General features: G+C 33.3%; 1 protein-coding gene across 1 annotated transcript in view; it reads left to right on the forward strand.

The window, feature by feature from the left end:
* DACH1 (dachshund family transcription factor 1) overlaps positions 1 to 12,287 on the forward strand; it is a 423,371-nt gene that overhangs the window by 302,847 nt on the left and 108,237 nt on the right. The window contains exons 5-6 of the mRNA XM_027590972.2: positions 2,347 to 2,482; positions 5,828 to 5,962. Coding sequence (XP_027446773.2) covers positions 2,347 to 2,482; positions 5,828 to 5,962 — 271 coding nt within the window. The remainder of the gene's footprint in view (positions 1 to 2,346; positions 2,483 to 5,827; positions 5,963 to 12,287) is intronic.

Here is a 12,287-nt window from a genome sequence, read left to right on the forward strand (position 1 = left end):
CCCTCTTTTCTGCCCCATTTCTCTTCCTCATTTGCTTATTTTCGGTCTTTCAAATGTAACCCCACGTGACTTGGGTAAGAAAACATATTGTGTGATGCGTACATTTACCTACATACCAGTCAGTTTTGCTGTTTGCAGAAAATATAGCACTTTATTCTTAACCTCTGATCAATTAAGGTAAAGGGCAAGTGTTATATGGTATAATATTGATAATACATCTCTCCTTTGGGAGGTTTTAATTGTCCTTTACAGAAACCAATCCACACATTTTAGACCAGTCCAAAATCTCCTAAAATACAAAAAGTTATCTTTACAACAAGATTCTAATATACATTGTAACTTTTGAAAGAATTTAGTTTTTTTTTTCTTTTTCCTTTGTTTTGGTTCTTGCAAATCTTTTGTCATGAAGTTTCTTATGGACCTGTTTTTATTCCATGGAATATATAATGCGAAACTGGTTCATGCATGGATTTTGGAAGAGGGTTTGGTCATTTTTCTGGTTATTTTCATTTTATTTGTCATGCTTTTCAAAAATTAAGCCTCCACATATCTGTGGAAGATGTTTATCAACAATGTCCAGGATTGAAAAATTAAACAGGTATGAGACAAGTGGTGCTCAATTTTGGATGCACATTAAAATCACCTGGAGTCTTAAAAATAAAGAGATGTCTGGGCTCCACTTCTGATTCAGTGCATGGGGCTGATGTAACAAAAGACCATGCACTGGGTGGCTTAAAACTACCCAAACATAGCCTCTCACATTTGTAGAGACTAGAAGTCTGAAATCAAGATGGCAGCAGTGTCATGCTCCATCTGAGCTCCTAGGTAGAATCCTTCCTTGCCTCTCCATTGTTTCTGGTGGTGCCTGGCAATCTTTGGCATTGTCTGGCAGCTGCGTAACTCCAATCTCTACCTCCGTACATGACATTTTCTCTCATATCTTCACAATATCTCCTGTAAGGGCACCAGTCATGTTGGATTAAAAGCCCACTCTACTCCAGCATGACCTCATTTTAATTAATTTCAGCTGCCAAGACCCTTTTTCCAAACGAAGTTCACATTCACAGGTAGTGGGGATCAGGATGTCATCTTTTTTTTTGGAGACACGATTCGACCCTCATACTCAGTAAGCCAGAATCTCTGGGAGGAAAGCCCAGGCACAGGCATGTTACAAACCTCCCAGGTGATTCTAATGCAGAGCAGGATTGGGAACCACCACCGGACTAATAGAACCTCTGAGACCAAAGATAGCATTACCTACCCTCATTCTCAATGGTCCATTGACCTCCTACAAGTCAATTACATTTTAAAACTTTTTTCTTTTAAATTTCTGAAAGTCTGCTGCTCTTTTAATATTTGTACTTTTGCACCTGAATAAGGCATTATTTTTTTTATTTATTCTATATCATGTAGTTTACCTTCTAACCTTTCAAATATTTATTATTGAAAAGACAGTTCTTCCAGGCCTATGTGCCTTGCTATCTGAAGTCATAAATATCTTGTTGCTCAAAGAAAAAAATGTTAGTAAATGGAGTATCTTATTTCTTAATCTGTAACTCCATTTATAATAGCTCATTGGAGACAGTTATACGATATATTTGCACATTAGTCTAATGGGGAAGGTTCAGGCTTAGCAGGGGAGACGTGGTGTGGGACCTAAGTGTTAACACAATAGTATCAGGAAACATGATACCAAGTTTCCCTGGGATACAACTAATATATATTTCATGAATTTCCCCTAATACATATATGTGGTTGAATTGGAGCTGGGAGAAGCAGGTAGTCTGAAAATTACTAGAATCAAACAAAATTATTCCAATGCTAAATAATAATCGATTTCTACGACGCTTAAAAATGTGACCATCCAGGTGCGTCCAGAGCAGTGCCATGAGGAAAAAGCTGCTAATAACGACTCTAGTGTTACTGTTATTATGGCCTGTCACATTGATAATTTGTGTGCTAAATGATCCTTAGACACTTGCTGAAGCAATAGAACCTAGATAGAGATCTTTTAAAATTGATAATTGTCTAGAATTGAAACCTGCTTTGTTCTGTTATTTTGTTGCTGTTCTAATGGGTTCTAAAAGGGTTGTCTTTGTTGGCCTCCCTTTTTATCCAGAGAGGGGATCCACGTTTGCCATTACCGCTTGCCTATAGAACCCGTTTCCTAACTAGTCTTTCCCTACTTTGGCTTCGCTCAAGATAAAAGGTTACACTGCCAATGAAAGATGAATTTCTTTCCTTTGCATCTCTATAGTACTGCATGAACAAAAATCAACGTTCCTTAATTAAAGTTCCCACATATTTACCTCTTTTCTCCCCCAATTCCTTCCCGCGGTGCCGCAGGAGCGCGTCCCAGACAGCCCTTCGCCTGCGCCCTCTCTGGAGGAGGGCCGGAGGCCAGGCAGCCACGCCTCATCCCACCGGAGCAGCAGTGTGTCCAGCTCCCCAGCACGGACCGAGAGCTCTTCTGACAGAATCCGTAGGTCTCATACTTTTACTTGTCACCATTTAAACTATTAGCTGGCTTTTCTTCTCAAAATTCCCTCATTCCAAATAGAGCTCAGATGTATCATGTTCTGAAGCTCCGTAGCAATAGCCATCTCTCAAAATTATGTTTCCCAGTTTGCAATATCACGAGGTATGGCACTCCATTAACAGGTTCGGATATAAACTCCCTCTCTTTGATGCCACACATAAAGATCTGAGCTATGAAACAGCGAAAGTAACCTTCTAGATTAGTTTCTGAAGTAAACACCTACAACTCACAGTTACCTAGTGGCTAAGTACATGGTTTAGGGGTTACTCAAATTTATTCCGCAGCCCCACCCCCTTGCCAGGTTTTGAAATTTATCAATTTTCAAAATTCACCCGCATTGACAATCATAGCCACAAAGAGGAATTAAAAAAATGGAATTCAAAATAATTGACTTACACAAACAATGAATCATGGAACACTACATCATAAAAACTAATGATGTAATGTGTGGTGTTTAACATAACATAATAAAAAAATAATTAACTTTAAAAAAAGTCTTAGTCATTCTGATCAATGTTAGATTAAAGAATTTTAAATTGCTTGAATTTTAGGATTTGAATTAGTAAGTCAATAATGCATATTATTGTCAGATATTAAATTCTAAAAAGTAGGGGCTCTGTTTTATTTCATGATTACATTTTCAGATATTTAACCAAGAAAATGAAGAGTAAAGTTAAAAATGCCATTCAATTAACTGGTTATTTTATATGTGTATTTTGTGTCGAGAATCTAGTATTGTTTTTACAATACAGTGAACATATTAACAGTGATTGTGTTGGTTGACAAAATCAATATCATTGTATCCTTTCCAGGATTTAGTTTAAGAAATCATGTTTGTGGTACAAACTTTATCTAATTACACATAACTGGCTGAAGTTATTTGGTTTTTGAGAATATTTTTATAACAGAAAAAACATTTGCTATAAAGTGTCTTTATAAGTCAAAAATTTTCATTTGTGTAAAGCAGAAATCCTTAGTGTGAATGTTATTGAGGTAGATAACAAATACTAGGTTAAATTGTATATAATACGATTATTTTAAAAATAGTTAATTATTGACAGTTATATAGTTCAACGTAATTCTAAATATAAATACTTGATTTGGCCTGTCTAAAACATATATCCCTAATTTTGTAAGAGATTTATAACTGTGCATTAATAAAAGTGAATATAACCATTCCCAAACCAATGACATTTTCTGGGGCTTGTAAATCATGGCTCCCACTCCTTCAAGCCATCTTTCATATAAAATATTTTCTGTATGCTTATATGCCATGCTGACACTAGAATCAGAAATTTCATGATGCATATTGGTTTCATTTTTAATGCTTTTATAAGATGTCATCATTGAAAAGACACTGTCCTTCTAGAGAAAGAAAAATATTTTTTCATGACACTTAAATGGAAATTATGGGCAGATAGGGAACAATTTGAAAGAATTTTGTCATATATTCATGTTTTAAATTAATCATTGTATTCTTTTTTATTCTTGATAGAACAAAGGAGAAATTTTTACATGCTTGGACTACCATAATTGTCCCAGTAGAAATACATACACATGCACACAAATGCATGCATACACACACACACACACACACACACACACTTATGTAAATACATGTTCATGTATATGCATATTTTTAATGTGTCTTTTTAAAAGCTAGACTGACACAGACATTTCAAAAATAATACAAAGAATTTTTTCACACTGATACTCAATTCACCCAATCATCTATGTCTCTGAAAGAGAGATCTTGATAAAGGCATAATGGCACCTTAATGTCCCTATCGTGGACATGGACATCATGCTCCTTTACCTCAAATACATCATTGTTTATCTTCTCGAAACAAGGAATTTCTCTTATGTAACCACAGAACAATGATCAAAATCAGGAAATTAAGATTATTACAGTACCCTTCTAAACTATAAATCTTTTCCAACTTTCCTACTAACATATTTTTTTAAATTTTTATCTTACTAATATTTTTAATAGCAAAAGATTTTTCTTTACTGGTCCAAAAGCCAATCCAGGAACGCATATTGCAATTACTTGTCATATTCCTTTAGTCTCTTTTAATCTGGAATAGTTCCTCGGTCTTTTTTGTCTTTCAGTGTCTTGACATTGTTTTTCAAAGAATATAGGCCATTTATTTTTGTAGAATTTCCTTTAGATTGGATGCTTTGGCTTTCTCATGATTAGACTTGAATTATGAATTTTTGGCAGGAATCACAGAGGCATGATAGTGTGTCCTTCTCAGTGCATCCTTCTAAGAGACATGATATTCCTCAATACTTGTCATAACTATCTCTTGGTTAAGGTGGTGAATACCACTTAAAAGTTACTCCACTGTAAAGTTACTTTTTTTTAAGCCTTTGTAAATATTAAGTAATAATAATAGGTCTAAATATAAATATTATATAAATATATTTTATATTTATAAAATATAAAATTAATTTTTTTCATCAATATTATATTTTTATATTATATTTTCCATCAAACTTCCATTCCACTCCTTTTAGAATTATCTTTTGAAGATACTTCCCTCACACAATTATTGCTGTGGTGATTTCCAAATGATAATTCCTAATATATTCTTATGATATTTTCAAAAAAATCTCTTTTTTCCAGAGAAGATAAGTTTTTATGGAATGAGTACTCATCCAGTTTTTTGCACAAAACCAAGATTTTCCTGGGCAATTTATTAAGAAATGTATTGACTGAATTTTGAAAATCATAAGGGTGTTTTGTCATCTACTTTTTCAATAGTGACACGTTACTGTTAATAGTTCAAGAAAGCAATTAGTGTTTTTATTCATTCAACCCTTCAATAGATATTAATTGGGCACTTGTATTTTCAAGTCTGAGTTCAAATTCAATTTTTTAAAGAAGTACTTTGGTATCTGTGTAAACCTTGTGTTTTATTGACTAGAATAGAATATGAATATTAAAACAGTTACATTAGCCCCTTAACTTGTTGAAAGTTAACAACTTTTAGTGGTTGTAGTGGTATGGCCATTCAAAAGTATTCCAGATATATAAAAAATATATATATTCGTTGTGAAATAAAAACAAGATAAAATGTTTTCAATTCCAGTATTTTTCTGCTTATCTTTAAGAATTATCATAGTTATCAATTCTCAGTTTTCTTAGAGATAGATTACAATACTGTTAGACCATTAGACCATTATATTTTATTTATTTTTGAGTCCAAGTGAGTTTAATTAATTTGTTTGAACATTGTGTGTTATGGTGTTTTTGTCTTTGTTCTTTTGTTTTGGGCTTGACAGCTGTCCATCAGAATGGGTTATCCATGAACCAGATGCTGATGGGTTTATCACCAAATGTACTCCCTGGGCCCAAAGAGGGAGATTTGGCTGGTCATGATATGGGACATGAATCAAAAAGGATGCATATTGAAAAAGGTAATATATGATTACATGGCCTTGTTTTTCCTGTTCAACATGTTAACTAGATTTTAATCACAGAATGAGGTATACTTCTACCTCACAAAAGATGGCATATAAACATTTTAAAAACCTACAATATTAGGTCAAACTTAAGCCTTTTCAGCAAAAAAGAAGTGTGAATGAAGATCTGCTGCTTTTCCTTATACAACAGGTAGGTGATAATTTACTTTCCAATATATTAAAAAAGTGGACAATTATTTAATTGTTATCACTGAGTTGCTAAAGACCTACTATTTGTCTTTCTCAATGCCTTTAGGGCCAAATGTCATTTTTATGTACCTGATAGAGCTACAACAACATATGAAGGATTATTATTAATATTTTGGGATTAAAATCTACATGGTCATCAGACCAATCAGGAAATAGAAGTGAATCTAACCAAACAATGTACTAGTTGTTGTTTCAAAATTACATGTAACAAATAACAAAGCCCAGCTGGTGGGAAGCTAAAAGTTTCCTATTTGTATTTCATTTGTATCAGCCTAACCCATTTTCACAGGCATATATTGATTGATATTTCCATGCCCTATTTCATAAAGTACTTTCATGAAGAAATTTAAGTATTATTTTGGTATGCATGTTAAAAATTTGTGCTAGTAGATGCAAATTTATTTTTTCAAATAGTAATGTTTGGATTGTGAATATAGGAACCCTTCCAAATCTTTTTTGTCTTAATTTAATATTTTTAAATTTTATTAATATAGACTGGGTACTTTGACTATCTTTTTTAACATGAATACCAAATAATCAGTGTTATGAAAAGGATTAATTCTTTGGAAAACATAATTACACAAAAAGCACAACTAGCTGTCAAAAAGGAAAATAAATAAAATTGGATATTTAATAATTAATGAAGCAGAAAGAAATGATTGGAGGAAGGCAAAGTTAAGGTGGGGCAAATTTTTTTTCCCCCAAAAGTCAGGATACTTATATAAAACCTTTTCCCATTCAACATAAAAACAGACATGCAGAGCCCTTGGGGAGAAAGAATATTTCTACAAATTAGATTATCTGCATTATGGAATGTCAGTGAGAAAATGATAATCTTTTCTAGGTGCTAATATGTCAAAATCTAGGCATAATTGAGAGCAGCATTAAGGCAACTTTCTAATTTTTTATTTTGAAATTTGATATCAAATGCTATTACTAAACTATATGCAATGCGTCAGTGAGCCAGATGGTATCTAAATACTTAATTCTAGTTTTTTCACAAGCTGTTCTTCAACAATGACTAAAAATATTATATATATTGTCCTTTACACATATTTTGACATACACCTTTTATATTTGATCAAAACCTATTTGTTGGGGCACCTGGGTGGCTCAGTCATTAAGCATCTGCCTTGGGCTCAGGTCATGATCCCAGGGTTCTGGGATCAAGCCCCACATCAGGCTCCCTGCTTGGTGGGAAGCCTGTTTCTTCCTCTCCCACTCCCCCTGCTTGTGTTCCCTCTCTTGCTGTGTCTCTCTCTGTCAAAAAATAAATAAAATCTTAAAAAAAAAGAAAAAAAGAAAAATTCATTGTATAGGTTAAGCAGCCATTCTCCATCAAGGTTCTGCTAAGAATAAAGCCCTGGAAGAAAATAATGGGAGTGACTCATTTCTCAATTTTCCCATGGATACTAAATAGATGGTTTCACTTGGAATGCATAAGGGCAAAGTTAATTTATGACATACAATGAATGTCAGGATATTAGGGTTTAATTCTCTTGTAGCACCTAGTGGAGAAGAGCTGGGAGTAAAATGTAAAAGCTCAAAGATCGTGGCGAGAACACCACCAAAGGCATGATCAATAACATAATTGGAATGAGTTCCACTGGAATTTGGGATAGATAGTTTGTACAACCTGATGCTTCAATTTGAGTTTACCTACTATTTTGCTATTACTTTTTTCATGGGTTCTGTCTATCCATTTATCTATTTTTTAAATTATTATTACAATTTTGCCACCATGGAGGCTTTCCTGAATTACCATACTAGGTTGTTTGAGGGGACCTACTTCTGTTTTACCCATATACCTGCTCCAAAAATCTTCACTACAGTATTTGCCTTGTTGTTTGGAAGTTATATCTCCATTGGTCTACTCCCAATACTAGACTGTGAACTCCTTGGAGTCATCTGTGTATTTCATTTGCTTTAAACAGACTAAGCAATCTATGAATACATACTGATCTGGGCTGAATCATTAGGAGATTCTAAGAGACAGAGAAAAAACAACTAAAAGATTACATTCTTTAAGGTCTAATAGGTAGGCAAAAGGTGGAATTATATAACTTTTAGAAGGTACATTTACATGAAATAGTAAGATGTTCTGACAATGAGTATACACAAAAACGTTCTATATCACTAATGGTACTTCTCATCATATCGAAGTTTTTAAAATGATTTTTTGTCAGAATAAAGACCTTGACTATAGGGGCGCCTGGGTGGCTCAGTCATTAAGAGTCTGCCTTCGGCTCAGTTCATGATCCCAGGGTCATGGGATCGAGCCCCACATCAGGCTCCCTGCTCCGTGGGAAGCCTGCCTCTCTCTCTCCCACGCCCCCTGCCTGTGTTCCCTCTCTCGCTGTGTCTCTCTCTGTCAAATAAATAAATAAATAAAATCTTTAAAAAAAAAAGTCCTTGACTCTATGCCAATGGTTTTCCAATATTTTAATGTATATTTTATAAGGGAAAATAAATTTTTATTTTAATAGTCTTCCTAGGAATATAAAACTACCATTGAATGCATGATTTCCAATATAGTTATGTAATCCTAGAAATTGTGATATTGATACTAATTACAGTAAGTGTTTTATAATATGTTGCTCTTTCTTTTGTACAAATTCTCTCTCTTTTATCTGTTTTTCAGCATAGTGAATTAACAGTAAATATTCATGGCTTTCTAGATTGATAGAGTCTACTAAATTAAAAATTGTTTTCTTTCATGACTGCATTTATCATGTGCCTCATACTGGCCCTGCAACTTTCTTACTACACTTGTCTGTATTAAAACAAGTGACTTAATTTAGAGACATTTGTAGAGAAATTAGTTATACGTTTGCGTCATTTTAGGTTCAAACTTCTTATATGTAATTTGCTGCTTACCACTTTAAATCATTCTAATGATAATAATTCTTTAGAAAACATGGATTTTAAAAAGACACTAAAATTAATTTGTATGCTAAGAATCACTGTGGTCTAAAATCTTAATCATCAGTAACTTTTAAATCTTCTTAATATTAAAAAGCAATTAACTCCACCCCATTAGAATACTTAAGCCACCTTTAGCTGAAGGCATTCTAATTCAGAAGTACTAACTGCTGAGGAAATTCACTCCTTGTTTTTAAAAATAAAAATGCTGATACATTTTTGAACCTCGGAAGAGTTTAAGGCATATTCAAAATGTAAATGTGAAAACTGAGTTAGTATATTAAGAAGGAATAGACATAATATCATATAAGTCATCCCAAATTTAAGGAGAAGTGCTTTTAATATTAAAAACTTTGACTAAGGGCGCCTGGGTGGCTCGGTCATTAAGCATCTGCCTTAGGCTCAGGTCATGATCCCAGGGTCCTGGGATCAAGCCCTTCTCAGCAGGGAGTCTGCTTCTTCCTCTCTCCCTCCCCCTGCTTGTGTTCCCTCTATGGCTGTGTCTCTCTGTTTCAAATAATAAATAGAAATCTTAAAAAAAAAAAAAAACTTAAAAACAAAAACAAAAAACTTTGACAAAATAAGGGCTTTGTCAAAGATATGTGCTGAGGAAAACTGGTACAGCTCAAAGCTTCAAAACCAATTTTATGTCTTTAAACTTTTATAAACAGATTTCAAGTTCTTTAGAGCTTTCTGGACTTTAAAACCATTTCTGATCTTTTCCCTCAGTCTAAATTTGGTGAAATAGGCAGTAATAATTGACATTTGAGTTATATAAATAGACTCACTGTTCCTTTATGCGGCACCTTTCTGTTTATTCCCTGCATATTTGTCCACTGATGCTAATTTACAATATTTCTCATGTATAATTTGTTTCTTGGTGTTTCTTAAGTTGCTGCTTTTTTCAACATATTTTTTTAGCATGTTTTACACCTTTGTGTTGTTCCATAGGCCCATTTTTTGTTATTACAGAATTTATCTAATTTTTAATTTACCAAAAATTAAATATACAATACAGATAAGCTTACAGTATCAGCTTTTTCCAATTATAGAAAACTTATGTGTGCCTAGCTGAACTAACCATGAAATACCTAATTTACACTAATGAATTTCAGTCTTGGACTTAGGTATACTGAAATGACATAAGCAATGGGTAAATATTTACTGAATGCCAGATATGTGAAATAAACCATATGAAATGCAAAAACGTTTCCTTTCTCTGTCCCTTTCTCTTTTTCTCTCACTCTTTTTGCTGTATTATTTTTTCCTAATATGTATCCTAATTTTCCTTATAGTTGAGTCTTTTCCCTTTGTTTTCATAAAAAATATGAAAACTTTCTTTCATTGGTGACTCCCGCCATTTTAGAAGCAGAAATAATTTAAGAAGCAGCAAGAAATACAGGGGATTTGATTCAGGCCATAAAACATTTCTTTTGTGGCATATTCTCTTTGGCAGTGCCCAAGATTTCCAATGGTTAACATACTTGTATAAAAGCTTTCTTTTTGGTACTCTGAATTTGAGGACAGGGCACTAAAGACAATAAAGTAGTTCATAGCCCGGCCATATTGGGATTTCCTCTCATTAATGTTTTATTCTTAGCCTCCAACGTTGTGTTTTCCTCCAAAACATCTTTTTGAATGACTATGTCATCACTTTTCTCAAGTTTGTGGAAATAATTTTTTGAAGTATATTTCCTTGTGCACATTTCTCGATGTTTAAAAATTCTAATTTTACTTGAATTAGGATTGAGTCTTCAAGAATGGCCTTCTTTTAAATTCTAGATCAACATTACACAAATTAATTAATAGTAAATTTTATTTTGTTATATACACATATATCACAAATCTTAACCTGTTAGTTTTTCATGGGACTATATAGATGTGTATAGAGTAAAAGCCCCTTTTCTTTAGAGATTCCTGTATTTTGATTATGTTAACATACATATAGGGCCATGAGTATTTTCATTTTAAAATTCTCTAACAATGGAACTTTTCCTTCACTTTTATTCTGAAGATATAATTTCTCTTGGCATATCTCAAAGTCTTTTATAAAATATTCTCCTTAAATACTTACTAATGCGACTTTACTCTTCATTTTCCAAGTCTGTGAAATAAAGGTATTAAATTTAATGCAGATACTTTTAATTCTGTGATTCATAACACTAGACAACAAATTTCTCTGAATTCCAGAGCTCTTTCTTAAGCAGATGGCAGATTTCACATGCAAAGTCACAGCTCAGGTGAAACTTTATGAAGCACTGGTTTATTATTTTATGAATTATAATTCGAGAAGCAGAGTTTACAGTAACACTTCAAAGACAACTTAAGAAAATTCTTACCATGAGAATCCCATGACATACCTGTATGGTGGGCAATTGGTATAAAATGGGTTTTAATGTTTATTTTTTCCCCATGCACCTTGCTGACCATCTTGTCACACTGAACCTTCAGGTTTCTCAAACATCTTCTGTCCTTTTCCAGATGATCCAGTTTCTTTTTTTACCTGGGATATATATGCCTCCTACGCATTAGTGCTCAGCCCCAAACTCTTCTGGGCAAAAGCTCTGTCTTCCCATCATCTTTGTATACCTAGCCCAGAGTCTGCCATTAGTAGGTAAAATAAATTTCTTTTCAGGGTTAAATGAGATAAGACATGTCTGGAGTGCTTGACCTACATAAATATTCCCTGAAATTATTAGTAGTATCAAATTAGAGAATGGGTATGTGGCTTGATTTGATAGATGCGAGAACATACATGTTGTGAATCACTGAATTAGAATATTATCTGTTTACAATTCATAATATCACAGTTATCGTGACTTATGGTTGATCCTAAATAGGAATACTGAAACCACAGTGTTTTAGAGAATGTTTTGACTTCATATGACAACACTGTAATATGCACAGTTTTGGAAGGGAAAAAGTAGTAAAGTAACAATGTTAGTCAGTTTATTTTCTATACCAATGATTGTGAAGGTAATTGCCCAAATAAATTTTTATGACATTAAAAGTTTTAACTTATTCAAATCAATTTATTGACCCTGAATTTATTTGATAAATGTGCTGAGGAAAAACAAATATGCGTGGCATGCAAGGCATAAGGGATAATGGTTTATATATATATAGATGGGCCACCATTGAATAGGTC

The sequence above is a fragment of the Zalophus californianus genome, chromosome 3 (genome assembly GCF_009762305.2).
Source record: "Zalophus californianus isolate mZalCal1 chromosome 3, mZalCal1.pri.v2, whole genome shotgun sequence".
In the NCBI taxonomy this organism is placed as follows: Eukaryota; Metazoa; Chordata; class Mammalia; order Carnivora; family Otariidae; genus Zalophus; species Zalophus californianus.